At 65.6% G+C, this 15,092-nt stretch overlaps 7 protein-coding genes across 7 annotated transcripts in view; 5 read left to right on the forward strand and 2 right to left on the reverse strand.

The window, feature by feature from the left end:
• Positions 1–533, forward strand: part of EMIHUDRAFT_200154 (hypothetical protein) — a gene marked incomplete at both ends in the record, with an annotated part of 3,022 nt that extends 2,489 nt beyond the window's left edge. The window contains 2 exons of the mRNA XM_005791981.1: positions 200–303; positions 375–533. Of these exons, the coding sequence (XP_005792038.1) occupies positions 200–303; positions 375–533 (263 nt within the window). The remainder of the gene's footprint in view (positions 1–199; positions 304–374) is intronic.
• Positions 534–740: 207 nt separating this feature from the next.
• EMIHUDRAFT_200155 (hypothetical protein) lies at positions 741–1,130 on the reverse strand (the record flags this gene model as incomplete). Its single annotated transcript, XM_005791982.1, has 1 exon — positions 741–1,130. The coding sequence occupies one exon, from the start codon at positions 1,128–1,130 to the stop codon at positions 741–743; it is 390 nt and encodes a 129-aa protein (XP_005792039.1).
• Positions 1,131–1,389: 259 nt separating this feature from the next.
• Positions 1,390–4,933, forward strand: EMIHUDRAFT_97795 (hypothetical protein; the record flags this gene model as incomplete). Its single annotated transcript, XM_005791983.1, has 5 exons — positions 1,390–2,016; positions 3,322–3,413; positions 3,847–4,099; positions 4,234–4,407; positions 4,574–4,933. 5 exons carry the CDS (start codon positions 1,390–1,392, stop codon positions 4,931–4,933), a joined length of 1,506 nt encoding a protein of 501 aa, XP_005792040.1.
• Positions 4,934–5,112: 179 nt separating this feature from the next.
• Positions 5,113–6,480, forward strand: EMIHUDRAFT_200158 (hypothetical protein; the record flags this gene model as incomplete). The annotated part of the gene is made up of 1 exon (XM_005791984.1): positions 5,113–6,480. The coding sequence occupies one exon, from the start codon at positions 5,113–5,115 to the stop codon at positions 6,478–6,480; it is 1,368 nt and encodes a 455-aa protein (XP_005792041.1).
• A 39-nt stretch (positions 6,481–6,519) lies between these two features.
• On the forward strand, positions 6,520–7,956 carry EMIHUDRAFT_448894 (hypothetical protein; the record flags this gene model as incomplete). The annotated part of the gene is made up of 5 exons (XM_005791985.1): positions 6,520–6,959; positions 7,062–7,110; positions 7,194–7,344; positions 7,615–7,711; positions 7,780–7,956. The coding sequence occupies 5 exons, from the start codon at positions 6,520–6,522 to the stop codon at positions 7,880–7,882; spliced, it is 840 nt and encodes a 279-aa protein (XP_005792042.1). The 3' UTR covers positions 7,883–7,956.
• Positions 7,957–10,484: 2,528 nt separating this feature from the next.
• On the forward strand, positions 10,485–11,048 carry EMIHUDRAFT_200162 (hypothetical protein; the record flags this gene model as incomplete). The annotated part of the gene is made up of 3 exons (XM_005791986.1): positions 10,485–10,585; positions 10,653–10,859; positions 11,024–11,048. The coding sequence occupies 3 exons, from the start codon at positions 10,485–10,487 to the stop codon at positions 11,046–11,048; spliced, it is 333 nt and encodes a 110-aa protein (XP_005792043.1).
• A 2,808-nt stretch (positions 11,049–13,856) lies between these two features.
• EMIHUDRAFT_351492 (hypothetical protein) lies at positions 13,857–15,057 on the reverse strand. The gene is made up of 2 exons (XM_005791987.1): positions 14,873–15,057; positions 13,857–14,701 (listed from the first exon to the last, which is right to left on the reverse strand). Exons 1-2 carry the CDS (start codon positions 15,034–15,036, stop codon positions 14,035–14,037), a joined length of 831 nt encoding a protein of 276 aa, XP_005792044.1. The 5' UTR covers positions 15,037–15,057; the 3' UTR covers positions 13,857–14,034.
• Positions 15,058–15,092: the final 35 nt, after the last annotated feature.

Consider the following 15,092-nt stretch of genomic DNA (forward strand, 5'->3'; position numbering starts at 1 on the left):
CCCCCCCCCCCCCCCTCCAAAAAGGGCCATTGGTGCGCAATTTCGCGCCCCAGAGTGCCGCCGGTGCGCCCGCCCCCCCCCCCCCCCCCGGGGGCATCCGACGCATGGACGCACCTCGCCAGCAGCCTCCAGCCCTCTCCCCGGCAGCCTCCAACCCTCCCCAGCGCCCTCTCGCCGCCTCACCGTCTCGCCGCCTCAGGCGCACCGCTCGTGTTCTCGTGCGAGCGCGCCACCGCCGACGAGGCGGCGGCGGGCTGGAGGCTGCTGCCGTCGGGCCGATTCGCACACACAAAGGAGTATGTGGTGAGGCGGATGCCTCCACCCCCTCCCCCCGATCACCCCTCGCGCCCACCCCCCACGGTTTCCCGCTGCAGGTGCGCGAGGCGGCCGCGGCGGGCTACCGGCTCATCGCCTACGAGGAGATGACCCCGCGCGTCGAGAAGGGCGTGCCCGTGCGGGGCCACCTCTTCACGCTCGGGCTCGTTGTCTGGGAGGCGCCGGTGCAGGGCGGCGCTACAAAGGAAGAGCTGTGAGGCTCGGACCGAGGCGCGAGAGCGACATGGCGGGCTCTACGGACGTGCGGGCTACAACTCGTGGAGGACATTTTTCTTTTTTGAGCCGAGCTGTACAATGAGACACGGCGCCCACCGCCCAGCGGCGTGCGAACCCGCGAACCAGACACCGAAAAGAGATTCCACGCCCAACGTAAACGCGCCATTAACGATTAGTAGATTGGGGCGCTATGACTTTTCCTGCGTGTAGAGGTGCTCCTTGATGAACGCCTGGAAGTCCTCCTGCAGCTTGCCTGCCGCCTCCGTCACGTGCTTCCGCTTCTCGCTCAGCGCATCGTGATCCTTCTGGCACCGCTCAGCCTTGGTAGTCAGCGAACCCTTGAGCTGGTCGATGGGCGACTGGATAAACATCTTCCCGCACTGTTTGTACGCCGCCGTGTCGGGGCCCATCCCCGAAAGCTCCGCCAGTATCAGCTCTGCCTCGCGCCGCTCAGTCGCAACCTTCCGCATGTTGCCGTCGACCATCGCGAGCTCCTGCCGAGCCTGATTCATGCCCTGCTGCATTTCGCTGAACGACTCCTTGTCCTTCTCGTCCAGCTCAAGCTGAACCATCGACATGGCGAATTTGCGGGCGTTGCGCGCGCAGCACCACCCGAAAAGAAATCGCAAACCCGATCGTCGCGTTCCAGAAAGAAAGAAAGAAAATACACAACCCAAGGGAGGGATGGGAGGACGGCACGCCGCCACCACACAGGGATTTTAAGGAGAGGTGCGTTCCGTCTGCAACCGGAAAGGATTCTGGAACTTTGAAACGTAGCGCTCATAAGCCGCGCCGTGAGGGGCAAGGGCGACTAGGCGCCTATATTTGCACCACCCCATGCTCTGCCTCCTCGTCCTTGCCGCCGGGGCAGTGCCGCCCGAGAAGCTCTCGAGCCGCGAGGTAGAGATGGAGCACAAGGAGAGCGGAGAGCGTCTCTCCGCCGCCGCGGCCAAGCTTTACGAGACGCACAAGATGGCCACCCTCAAGTGCGGGGAGGCGGCCGTGCCGGTCCTGAAGGATACCATCCAGGACCTCTTCCCGTCGCCCTCGCCGCCGCCGCCCCCCTTCACCGCCTCGGGCTTTGGGATGGACATGATCACCTCTGCGCTGACGCTCGACGCATCCAAGGGATCCAAGACGCTGAATGGCGGCGCCAAGGTTGGGATGCAGATGGGAATGGCCAAGGCCGAGGCTGACCATAGCCTTGCCGGGTCGGCAGCGGTCTTTGCGAGCCACACCATCATTGGGCCGTCGCCGCCGCCCGCGTTCCCAAACACCAAGTCGAACGCCGAGGCACACAAGGCGGTGTGCGAAGCGGCGCTGGCGGACTCGAAGGAGGCCCGTAAGGCATACGAGCTTGCGGCAAAGGAGCACGCGGCTGCAACCGCTACCCTCGTCAAAGTCAAAACGGGCTTGGCGCTTACTGCAGAACCCGCCGCGTCGCGAAGCTCTCTGCTTCAGCCGGTGGGCCTAGCCGCGCTGGGCGCCGCCGCGCTCGCCGTCGCTCTGTGGCTTGCGAACAAGGGCCGCAGCGGGATCGAGGACCCTCACATCCCACTCGTGTAGACCAGGATCGGGCCTGGTGCAGAGTCTTACTCTTCAGTTCGATATTCATCAGTCTGGGGATGTCGAGCCGAAGCCGCGCAGGCGCGTGCCGGCTTCGAGCAGGCTTCCAGACGGATTGTCCTCTCTCGTGGCCGGCGTTCGCTCGAGTTCGCGGTCCTCTCCCCTCGGTTGACTTTTTGTGAGCCGACTTTTGTTTAGTTCGTTGACGTTGTGCTTGTGCGTTGTGCGGAGAACCCTATATAGACCAGCAGCCTACCCAATGATGCGAATGTGCGGTAACGGGGAGAGTGCGGTGCGGACGCTAAAATTTACGGCGGGCGCGCGGGCGGCGCGTCGGTATATGTGCGTGGTGTGTGAGAGCCTGGTGAGATCCGAGCGCAGCCAGGCCGCGGCCGGCGATATGCCTCTGGCTCTCGTCTGCGCTCTGGGATCACAAGAGTACACCCCTCTACCTAGGGTACCGCCATGCCTATAGGCTCTCGTGTGTTAGAGCTTTAGACGTTAGAAAGGGCGTGAAGGGTGTGGGGGCGTTTTGGGGCACCGCCAATGCGCGGGCTTATACACACACACACACTTATACGGTGCCACGTCCCACGAGCGCGTTGGTGGTAGTCGTATCCTCACCAGTCACCTTGTGAGCGGAGCCGCTCGTGTCCTAGCTAGCTAGAAGATGCAGGTATGACGTACGTATGTATTTGAGTATGTAGGATCGCGAGCGTGGGTGGATGAGTGCTCGCAATCGCACAGAGATGCTATCGGTCTATACGAGGAGTGCCGCTCTGCGGTGTTCAAGTTCAAATAAGCCCCCCCCCCCCCCCCCCTCGTCGTCGTCGTCCCGTATCTTCCCGTGAGGTGATGATAGTGAAACATGAAGAGTCGGAAGTTGCACGCGCTGGCGCGGTCTGCAGCAGCCCGCGCCGCCTGCCCGCTGGCACCCCAATGACAGAGCCAATCATTATCGCGCCACCGCCCGTCGCCACACCTGCGTCGGTCGCATGTGCCGCGTCTTCGACGGATTGCGGCGCGGCCGACGAGCCTGCAGCCGGCTCTGCCCCTGCAAGCACTGGCAGTGCTGGCACGAGCTCTACGCTTGGTGCGGGGTTCAACGTGCTTTGCACGGTACGGGCCAGCCTTTAGCCAGCAGCACGCTTCAGCAGAGAAAGATGGCTCGGGTGGCCACACACCGATGCCACCGCCGCGCAGGTCCTCGGGACGGGGCTGCTGCAGCTGCCATACGGCGTGCGCCAGTCTGGCTGGCTGGGCGTGCCGCTGCTCGCCCTGATGGGTCTAATGGCGTGCTACACCGCGAGCGTGCTCGGCGATCTGCTTTTGCTCGTGCAGGCGCATGCTCTCGTCACACCTACGCACGCCCACGCACATTCCACAGTCATGATGCGTTTGAGGGCGACACACGGGGCTCTCACTTGGGGACGCTTCCCGCACCGTGTAGGAGCGCAGGACGGCGCGAGAGGAGGCGCTGCTCTCGGCTCCCGCACCAGCGGCGCCGCTGGCGCCGGTGACATACGGCGACATAGGCATGGCAACCTTTGGGCGGGCCGGCCGGCTGTTTGTGAACGTCCAGATGCACGTGACGCTGCTCATGGTGGCGACCATCTACCACCTTCTCGCTGCCCTCAACGTTCACTGGCTCTGCGGGATCGATCCTTTCCTCCTCCTGCACACACGTCCATGATAAGTCCGTGACGCGTCCACGGCATGTTCTGTCAGGCTCGACCTGCCGAGCGCTGCGCTCGCTGTTGCGGGGGTCGTGTGGCTCCACGTCTTCCTCAAATCGCTCGGCGATCTGGCGGTGCTCTCGTACCTCAACCTGGGCATAAACGTGACGCTGTGCGGCGCTGTCATCGCGCAGACTCTACGGCACCCACCGGCGACGTCGCCACAGAGCGACATCGTCGTGCCGGACGCGCTATCGGTCGGAGGGGCGTTTGCGAGCTTTGGCTTCGCGTACGGCTGCCACCCGGTCCTCCCGGACGTGCTCAGCAGCATGAGGCGGCCGCGCGAGTTTGGGCGGATGATCAAGGAGCATCCTGCGCGGCAGCCCTCGCCGCGCGCCCTGGCACTTCACAACACACGTCCGCGCCCACCCATATGTAGGCTTCCTTTGTCGTGGCCCTCGCCCTGTACGTGCCCCTCGTGATCGTCGCGTACGCCACCTACGGGCGCGGGGTGCAGTCACCGATGTATGAGACGCCTGAGATCAGCGAGCTGCCCATGATGCGGGTCATCAAGGCGGCAACCATTTTGCCGATGATCTTCACCTACCCCCTCGTGCTCACTCCGCCAGAGGCGCACGCGCGCACGCACGCACACTGTCTCGTGCATGCCGGACCGTGCACTTGATGGCTGCGGCTCCTCTCCCTGACTCGGACGTGGGGTGCGGGGTGCCAACTCTCGCCCCACATTTGCGCGGAGCGCGTATTGCATCTTGCCGTAGGCTGCGCTAGAGCGCGTCCTCGGCGTCGACGAGCGCCCGTGCCCGCGGCTCTGCCGCGTCGGGCTGCGCAGCCTCTTCGTGGTCTTCACCACCGGCGTCGCCATCCTCGTGCGCACCAGAGAGCACTTTGGCCCGTTGGTGGACCTCGTGTCCTCATGCACTTCGACCTTCACCGCGTTTCTGATGCCTTGCGTCTTTGGCCTCCGCCTGCGCGGCATTGGTGGCGAGCGAGGCGTGGGACGACTCGAGCTGTGCGTCAACATCTTCGTCATCGTCGCGGCCTCGACGGGGGCAATCTTCGGGACGATACAGGCCGTCGAAGCCCTCTCCGCGCTCGGGGGAGGGGCGGCGACTCGATGAATCAGGGGTTGGTTCCGAAAATCTTGTAGCACTGTACGCACATTATCGTACAAAGGAGAAGTTTACTTCGTATGGTACCCACCCCCTACATTAATTCTTCGCACGTACATAGACACATACAGCCGACACGAGTGCCAGGGCCACCCCGAAAAAAGTGGTGCTCGCGATCCATTGGCTGGATGGCTGACTCGAGCGTCAGTGGCTCGATCGACCACGCCGACCCCGACCAGCCGCCGCCGCCCAAGCTGTCGGCAGATGCGAGCGAGGAGGAGAGGACCGCACGTGCTGCGATCATGAAGGAGCGGGCGAAGAGGCAGCGGCAACAGCACGAGAAGAACAGGCAGCCGAGGGAGCGCAGCGAGCGGCAGTATGAGAGCGGGGCGGCCAAGCGCAAGAAGGCGGTCACCGAGGCCAAGAAGGCTGATGCCAACCGCCGCCGCCAAGTCGTCAGTCAGCACCGCCGCCAAGCCAAGGAGAAGGCGCGCCCGCCACTTGGCGAGAGCTTTGCCTCCATCCGCCAGCGCGAGGAGCAGCGGCTGCTCGGCGAGCGCTTCCTGTTCGTGCCCCAGCGCGTGCGTGTATCTGAGGGAGAACTTGCTGGGCAGTGCGGCACCATGCTGGAGCGCGGCCAGCTGTGCTTCCCCGACCCGGTGCCAAACGACCCGCGGCACATCATGAGCCTGGAGCTTGACGCCTCGGGCCGCGTGGCAATCACGGAGCCAAAGCACCACCACCAAGTGCTGCTCGACGAGAGCGAGGATGAGAAGCCGGTGCTGCTCTCGCCGTACGCGGTGGAGCCGTGGCCGAGCGTCGGGCAGCTCGTGGACATGCACCACGGCAGCAACTTGGAGGACGAGCCTGATCGAGCCATGAACCACTTAGGCACTGTCGTCGCCTTTCATCCATGGCAGCATTGGGGACTCGAGGGCGAGAGCTTTTACCTCGTCAAGCGGCAGACATATGCGCTGCCGGAGCATGTCGAGGCGATGGCGGGAGGCGACGTGCGCGTGGGCTCGTGGGTGCGGCTGCTGCCTCCGCACCCGGATGCGCGTTACGAGCTCGGCCGGGAGGCAATCGCCCCCAACGCATACGGGCAGGTAACGCGACGCAGGTTTGAGCTATCGGAGACGATTGCACGGCGCATGCTTGAGCGCCTCCACCTGCAAGAGCCTCTCACAACGGCCGACACACACAAGCTTCTGGAGATCGTGCCCGTGACAGGAGCTGAGGAGGTATACTTGCCGTTGCCCGACGTGCACGTGGTGCTACACCGATGTGAAACATGCAGTGACTGCTTGGTGCTCGAGTCCACATTCTTGCTTGCCTACGACACGGACTTTGCGCCCCTTGACAGCGAGGACATGCAAAACCCGTGCCGCTCTCACTGTCCAATAGATCATGATTACATGTGCAAGTGCGCGCGCGAGCAGTACTCACACTGGGAGTGTAGGACCGGATGCCGCGATTGTACCGGTAGTGGCAGCGAATGGGACAGCGAGACGGATGAGGAGAGTGCGCCAGCAGATAACATGTCTGTGTCCCCTTAAAAATCCTTTGTACCCATGCGGAGCCTTTAAGAGTTTGGCATGGACGCTTTCGTGGACGAGGAGGGCGAGGCGGCTCTCGCGGAGCTCGAGGAGGAGCTCGATGAGGAGCGATCGGTCGAGGATGCGTTGGCAGCGATGGCGCAGCGCGGCGCCCGGAGCGCTCCGGAGCCTCCCACCGCCGGGAACGCTGCTGCTACTGCTGAACCGCAGCCGACCGCTCGCACTCCCGCAGCGGGCAGCCCCGGCACGAGCGGCGCCTGTGTGGACTGCAGCTCTGGGCGGGCCCAGCCCAAGTTTCGGGAGGCGTTTGGGCTCAGCGTGTGCTACGACTGCCAGCGGGCGGGCCGTGGCGAGGGAGGCAGGTACCAGGTGCTGAGCAAGTCTCGCGCCAAGGACGAGTACCTGCTGAGCGACCGCCAGCTCGACGGCGAGCGCGGCGGCCTGCGAAGCATGCGGCTGCCCAACCCGAATGACGCCCGGTACGGAGACATGCGGCTCTACTTGCGACGGCAGGCGCGCCCGGGGCGTGGGCTCGACTCTCCCTGCCGGCTGGGCGAGAGGAGGTCCCACCCCACGCCTAGGGAGCGATTGCCCCGGCCTGCCCTCGTGTGGGGTGCGTGGGAGGGTGAGGTGGCGCCGCCTCGGAGGGCGCCTCCTCCTCGCCCCCCCCCGGCGCCTCCTCACCGCACCCTGCGGCCGGCGCGGCTCACCAGGTGGAGGAGCTGGCGCTCGCGACGTGGGGGTCGAGCGAGGCGCTGCTGCTGGAGAAGGAGCGGCGGTCTGACGAGCGGCTCCGCCGCGCCGAGGCCAAGCGCAAGCTCAAGAGCGGCACGCCTGAGGAGCAGATGATGGCGCGCTGCAACGGTCCGAGAGCCTTCCGAGAGCCTTCCGAGAGCCTTCCGAGACGCCTCCGAGATGTTGCTGCCCAGACCCCGCGCCTCTCTCGTCCGCCACGCCCACCACGTGGGTCCGCACCGGCTGCCCTGCCGCCACCCCTGGGTCCAAGCCCGAGTCCGAGGGGGAGGGGTACGGGGAGGGGTACGGGGAGGGGTACGGGGGAGGGGTACGGGGAGGGGACCGTGGGCACAGTCGCGTGTCGAGACGTATCTGCCCTCTCCCTCCCCTCTTGGGCAGGCCGCGCCGCGCCAAAGCAGCAGAGGCGAAAGGCGCAGGCCGGAAAGGCGGGCGAGGCGGCGGCGCGCCCGCCGGTGCGGCAGCTGGCTGCGGAGAGGCGCGGTCTCACCGCCTCACTGCCTCTCCGGGGGCGAGCAGCCCACGCATGTATCCCCTCCACGCCAGGCACGAGCACGTCTTCTCGCCGGACGAGGAGTACGACGAAGCGACCGACCTCTGGACGAAGCGGTGCGCGTGCGGCTTCACGGTGCAATACGAGCGGATTTAGTAAATGGCCCATTTAGCGGTCCGTGTGGGGAAATGTGTTTATCTCGCTGTGACGATGAGAATACTGTATGTGAACGTTTTGGTCACAACCGCGGGTGTGTCTGTGTCGTGGCGCCGCGCGCGACCGGCGCGACCGGGCGGCGGCGATCCCGAGCGCGGCCGTCCCGCCCTATCTCCGAGATGCGAGAAGACGGGTATAAGCAGGGCCTCCGACCGACACTAGACGTCAACCTGGAGCAATGAAAACGGAACTTGAATTCTTCTTTCCGAATCCCGCTCGGGCATGCAAAACTTGCTGGGTTGTGGGCCGCCTGGCAGTTCGCGACCTCGTCAGCCCCCATGGAGCCCAGGCAGCAACGGAGCAAACGGCTGCGACAGAAGCAGTACTTCCTGTGGCGTCGGCGCCAGCTGCCGTGCAAAGGCGTGCCAGCCGCTGTCGCCCAGCTCGCATTGCGCTCGCAGAGAGCGGGCGCCTGACAGCCAGTAACACCCTGGCCTCATTCTCTCTGTCCTTGGTGCGTATGCAAACGCCTAACAACTGGCCCACTAATTGCAGGAGCATGCTTTGAAAGCGGCAACTGCCAGGACGATGTGTGTGGGCGTCGCTGCTGCCAGTGGCATCGCCGCTCGATAGAAGACGTCAACCTGGCACGGTTCATTGCCCAAGTGCCGACTGCCGACCACGAGCCGCTCAACTCTGTGAAGCTGATCGTTAACACGTGAGCCGCAATGCGACAGAGAAGCCACACCGCTGAGAGCCCGACCGCCCGCATCAAATGCTTCGCGCCGCCTGCCGTGGCCCGCGCCAGCAGGTATGTCGGCTCGCGCCCGCTACTCGTCCTCCTTCACTCTCTGCTAGCCATCGGCTTTGATCGTTTCGAGGACACCGTGTTTGTGAGAGGGGGCGGGGGGCGAGATCGGCCGCCGCGCTGGTCGACTCTCGATGCAATCTCAGGCGCTTTCATAGACAAGCGTCGCGCTGTGCTGATTGACGTCGCCGAGAGCAATCTCGATTGGCACGGTGCGCGAGATAATAGGCCTAGCTCGAAGCCCAATTAGTCCATGCCGTGCTCGAGCCTCGTGTCGCCAGGGCTTGCGGCCCTTAACACCTACCGCGTGCATCCGCTCGTGCGGGGCGACGGCTACTTCTACGCGCTCGACTCGACCACTTTCACCTACGCCTTTCCTGGTGACATTTCTCTGGGGGTTGGGATTTTCTTGGCACGAGGGTTGCTCACGTGCCAGCTCTTCATTCACAGGCATTTTCAACAGTCTCAACTTTTCCCACCCTCGCGTCGTGTTCACGGTCCCGCTTCCCAACTCCAACGTCGCCGCCTTTGGCGAGGGCGTGGTAAGGGCGTACGGCCGGTCCTACGAGGCAAAGGTGAGCTCAAATAGTCTCGAATTCGAAAGCCACCGGCTCTACATCAGAGGCAACGTTAGTTCAAAAGATCCCACCCAAGCATCTGCTTTCTGCAGGTCAGCAAGATTCAAGGCCTATTTATGGAGTTCAACACCGGCTCCGTCTCTGGCATGCGCAGCCTACCCTCGTGGGGCGTCGTCAAGTTCTGCGGCAAAAGGTCGATCTACGATCGGCGCTCAATGTACAAGTACTTTGCCAACGGGACGGTCTGTCTCACGCGCTCACCCCAAATCCCCGATGCCATTCCACATCTTTCTGGCCGGTCCTAACTCTTGGAGTCATCCTCCCCTTCCTCAGGTGGCAGCGAAAGATGCCGTACAGCGCATCACAGTAAGCTACCCCGGGCTGGGCGTGCTTAAGCACGTTCAGTGGGGCCGCCCACTGCCGCATTGCACGGCGCTGTGGGGTTGCGCGGCGCAGCATGCCGAAGCGGGAAAGCTGCGCAATAGCGGTCTGGTGATGGCGCCGCCGGAGGTCGAGTGTCCAAATGAGAGGGCGCGCCTGAAGCGCGCTCGGGCGCGCAATATGACGGACGCGCTAACTGTACTCCTGCATGGCCAGGAGTGACTTTGCTGTTGTTGTTCACAAAAAAGCTTATACAACTAACACAAGAGCTCGAGTGGTCGCTAGCTCTGCACGTCGCTCGGAGTGGCTGGGACGCTCCGCGTCCTCAGGAGATAGACGCGCGTCAAGAAGGTGGCTGCCCAGGAAAGCCCGCCTGAATACAAAAGGCGACAAAAAGTGCATCGGTGAGAGACATTCGCAGTTGAGTTCTCTTCGGATAGTGTTTTCGAGGATTGATTGCGGCGCAAGTGCCAAAGCGATAATGGCGGTGAGGAGACAATAATGGGCGCACCGAAGACAACAAACATGTATATTTTTGCCCAGAGAGGCACCGGCTTCTTCTCGGCCATTGTGCGCGGGGTGTCGGCCGCTGAATCCGTCGTCGGCCCGCGTTGCCGCAAGTTGCCCATATCTCGAGCGAAGGAGCGCGCGCGAATACGGTAAAAGTTTGCGAGACACCGACATAAAAATGAAAAAAAGGAACCAACGCTCTCGGCGGCCAAAGGATATCCGCTCCGCACAGATCCATAAAACCCGAGCCGAAAAAAAAAAGAAAAAATCGGTTGCTGACCACTGACAGACAGACGGCCTCGCCGCCTCGCCTCTCCGCCGGCACATGGACAGCGATCGGTCCTCCGAGGACGACGACGAGGCGAAATGTGTCTCATGCGGCAGCGGGCGCTCCGCGCCTGGCAACGAGATCCTGCTCTGCGACGGGTGAGCTTGCTTGCGGCGTTCGCACCAGTGGGCCGAGGGCAATGCCACATTCACGCGCCCTTCGCAGGTGTGACGTTTCGGCCTACCACCTCGCCTGCCTGCCTGTGCCGCTCGCGACCGTGCCCGAGGGGGACTGGTACTGCCCGGCGTGCGTCCAGCAGCGCGGCAAGAAGCGGCCCGCAGACGCCCCGCAGGAGCCGTCGCCGCCGTCGCCGCCGCAGGGGCAGTGCTTCGTGACGTCGGGCTGCCTGCTCTCGCAGCCGCACGAGGGCCCGTGCATCGTCCCACACGAGGGAGGGCGGGCGAGGCGCGCCTCCCGCGGGAAGGGTGTCCAGCGCCTCGGCATCAACGATTCCTGGCGCGCACTCGCCCCGCCTGCGCCTCGCTCCCAATCCGCCCGGGGTCAGCGCCGTGCGCTCACTCGCGACAGGTCCGAAGGTTCGGCATCGAGTTGGACCTCTAGGGCCGCTCAAGCACGGCAGGGCGCGCCCTCGCCTGCTCCCGCCGCTCCACCGCGAGCCGACCAGCCGCGGCCGAAGAGCGACCAGCCGCGGCCGAAGAGGGCGCGGCACGACTCCGCCCCTCCGAGCCGCGGAGGCGACCCTCCGGGCGTGCAGCCGAGCCGCAGCGCTGGGCCGGAGACCCACCCCGAGGACGAGCGAGAGGTCTGCACGCCAGGCTCACCCCTGGCAAAGGACGGACTCTCTGCCGAGTGCTGCACTCGTCTCTTGTAGGGCCGCGCGCCGAGCCGCGCGCCAGGCTCGGCGGCGGGAGGGACGGGCGCGGTTGCGGCGGCGGCGGCGGCCGATGTGAGCGCATCGGCGGTTGTGCGAGCCGCAGCGCCGGAAGCGGGAGCTAGCGGCGAGCCGGCGGCGGCGGTCAGCGATGTCCAAACGATCTCTATCATCGCGCCGCAAGACATGGTGCGGGGCGAGACGATGCAGGCTGACCTCCCAGACGGACGGTCCTTCCGCCTCGTCTTGCCCATCGACGTCTGCGCCGGCCAGAAGGTTGCGGCCAAGGCGCCGCATTCCCGTCCTCCTCAGCCCCATCCCAACCCTCTCGCCCCAGCCCCCGCCCCAGCACGTTTCGCCGCCACCCGTGCTCCGCCGCAGGTCCCGCTGCCGCCTCCGAGTGCCTACGAGCTGGCGCCGGACCCGCCTCTTGCCGCGGGGGGCGACACGCCCGCCCGCCCGCAGCCCCAGCCACCGGGCAGCGACCAAGGCAGCCTCGCGCGCTCGCCCGCCGAAGAGCTTCCGACGGAGCCGCCGCCCCGCCCCGAGCCGCCGCCCCGCCCGGAGGCACCGCCCCGCCCCGAGCCGCCGCCCCAACCCGACGCCCCGCCCCGCCCCGAGCCGCCGCCCCGCCCCGAGGCACCGCCCGAGCCGCCGCCGAAGGGAGAGCCGGACGTAGAGCCGGAGCGAGAGCGAGAGCGAGAGGAGCCCGAGCCGCCGCCGCCGCCAGAAAAGCCCGGGAGGCCTGAGAAGCTTCGCAGTCTGAGGCCGGAGGCGGCGGAAGAGTCGCAGGAGGAGGGGGGAGGGAAGCAGGGAGGGAAGCAGGGAGGGAAGCAGCCCTCAGAGCCAGCGCCGACCAAGCCGCCCAAGGCCGCAGCCTCGTACCGGATCCGTCGCCGGCCCTCCGTAGAAGCGCACGCCGCGCCTCCCGCAGCGGCGACAGCCGCGCAGGGGGGGCGCGACGGCGATCCCAGCCCGTCGATGCCGTCCGCCGCCAGCTGCTCCGGATGCGGCAACAAGATCATCTACTGCATGTGCCCCGACAGCCGCGCTGCAGCCAAGAGCGAGGCGGCGGCACCGCCGGCGGCGGCACCGCCGGTTGCGGCTGCGGCGGCACCGCCGGCTGCGGCGGCACCACCGGTTGTGACTGCTGCGGCGCCGCCGGCTGCGGCGGCGGCACCGCCGGTTGCGGCTGCTGCTGCGGCGGCGGCGGCAGCGGCGGCGGCAGCGGCGGCGCGGGTCGGAGTGCGAGTGACGCAGCAGGCTCAGGCGGCGGAGCAGGCTCAAGCGGCGGCTCTGCCGCAGCCGGCGCCGCTGGCGCTCCAGCAGCAGCTGCGCACCCTCGAGACGGCTCTCGAGGCGGAGCGGGCTGCGCGGTGCGCCGCGCGCCTCCAGGCTGGCGGGGGAGGTGCGAGTCTGAGGCGGGGGAGGCGCTCGCTCATAGGCACGCCCTCGAGGAGCGGCTCGAGGTCGAAAAGCGGTCGCGAAAGGCGGCGCAGGCGGCCGTGGCGCTGCTGCAGAGCACGCTGAACGCGACGCCGCGCAAGCGGCCCGAGGGGCACGGCGAGCAGGCGCAGCGCGCCGGGCAGAAGGCGCAGCCCCAGCCGGAAGGGGCCGTTGGGGACGGCACGGCGCCAGAGGACGCGCCGTTGCCCGCCGGCGAGCCTCCGCCTTTGGCGCCGGAAGCGGCGATGCTTCTCCCGACCAGCGAGGTTGAGATCATCGCAGCGATGGCGGCAGAGGCGGCCTTGGCGCACGCCGCGCGGAGGGAGGGCGAGCATGAGGGCGAGCCTCCCTCTAGTGAAGCACAGCAGGACCGTCCTGAGGGCGTGTCGGGGCCGATACCGCCGCCACCGCAGCTGCTGCAGCATCTGCAGCAGATGCAAGCCCAAGTGCAGCACGCGCAGCAGTCCCAGGCGGCGCAGGCGGCGCAGGCGCAGCAGGCGATGCAGCTGCGGGCGCTTGCGGAGCAGCGGCTGTCGGAGGAGCGTCACGGGCGGCTGCAGGCAAGAGGGGGCGAGCCACTCAAACTGTGTGTGGCCCAGTCCCCTCACGGCGGATGGCTGCGTTAGGCGGAGGAGAGGGCGTCGCAACTCAACTTCGCGCTGCTCACGGAGCGGCAGCGGCTGCAGCAGGTGCTACTGGCGCAGCACCAGCAAGTGGCGCAGCACCAGCACCAGCAGCACCAATTGTTGCAGCAGTGCCAAGGTGAGCAGCCGCTTGCCCCGGCGGCGGGTGTCTTTCCGCCCGTGCTGCCGGCGCAGCAGCCAATCCCGATCCCGATGCATTTGGCTATGCGCCCCCCCATGATGCAGCGTCCCCCCTTCATGCCGCCACGTGAGTGAGTAGAGACTGCTAGTCTGCTACCGCAAGAGCTCTGCCAGAGACCCTCTCTACTTACTCAAGTGGGTCTGTCTCTCTCTACTGACGTATCTCCTAGCGGACCCCCCGTGGAGCTGTGATATCTTTATTTAGAGTTACACGCAGTGAGGTCAAACGACTACATACATTCTCTCAAGACCACGGCTGCTGTAAGAGCGATATCCGATAATTTATTACACGTCCCCTGAAGTACTGGACCATGCAAACGATAAACCCCTCCAGCGCGCAGTACCGCGGCGCTGTGTGCACAGCAGAGCTGGTCGTTTTCTCTTCTGTTGTGGGCTAGCGCGAGCGAAGCACGACGGGCGCGGGGCGCGGACAGCGGTGATCCGGCTAGTGCGCCTTGGCGGTCCTCTTCTTCTTCGCTGCGGCGGCCTCCTTTGCGAGCTCGTCGCCCGTCTTGAGGAAGGATGGCACCCAGCGCAGCTGGAAGGTGAAGAGGTAGATCATCGTGAGGTGGTAGCAGAACTGCAGCCAGCCGAGCTGGCGCGGGAAGTGGACCTCCATAGACGGGAGGAAGAAGAGCACGCAGAGGGCGTGCAGGAAGCACGAGTAGAACTGGGTGATTTGCCACGTGGTCACCCAGTTCTTGAGCGGGTTGTTGATGCCGAGGCCCGTCACAAAGTAGTGCGTGTACATGATGACGTGCGTGACGCTGTTGATGAAGGCGCCGTACTGCGCCGTGCCGTTGCCGTGGCCGAGGGATAGGAGGAAGCCCCACACCACCCCGATCGTGGCGTGGTGGTAGAGGTGCAGGAACGACATCTGCACCGACGACTTCTTCTTCAGGATCATCCACAGCGTGTCGCACCAGTCCATGAACTTGGAGAGGAAGTGGACGAGGATGAACCACTCGCCGGCGGCAGAGTACTCGGTCCCGATCCCGAACACGTTCGGGAAGTTGGGGAAGGTGGCAGGCCACATGCCGACCGCCATGTACGTGCACAGCACCACCTGCGCAATGTTGTACAGCTGCATCGCCGGCTTCACCCACGAAGGCCTGAGGCGGGGCGGAGCGGGCGAGGGTCGGGGTGGCAAAACGGTGTCGAGGAACGGAGGCAGAGCTGGAGAGGGCCGACGCGAGGGTGGCGGCAGCGACGGAGAGGGACTCGGCAGCGGCCAGGCTGGCGGAGGCGGAGAGACGCGGAGGAGGGGCGAGGGAGGAGCTCACGTCGCCGCGTTGCGCATCAGGAAGTGGCCGCTGATGGCTGCAACGAGGTAGCACGCTGGCAGGCCGTAGAGCACAAAGGGCGTGAGCAGAAAGTTGTAGTCCGGGTTGTACTTCATACCCGCGTCGAAGTCGAGGGCATCCTGTCTCGCAGCGTCGCCGAGCATGGCGCGACGAAGGCGATAGAACAGCTCTGAACAGTGAAGAATTTCACAAGCCCGGG

This window comes from Emiliania huxleyi (genome assembly GCF_000372725.1).
Source record: "Emiliania huxleyi CCMP1516 unplaced genomic scaffold EMIHUscaffold_11, whole genome shotgun sequence".
NCBI classification, from domain to species: Eukaryota; Haptophyta; order Isochrysidales; family Noelaerhabdaceae; genus Emiliania; species Emiliania huxleyi.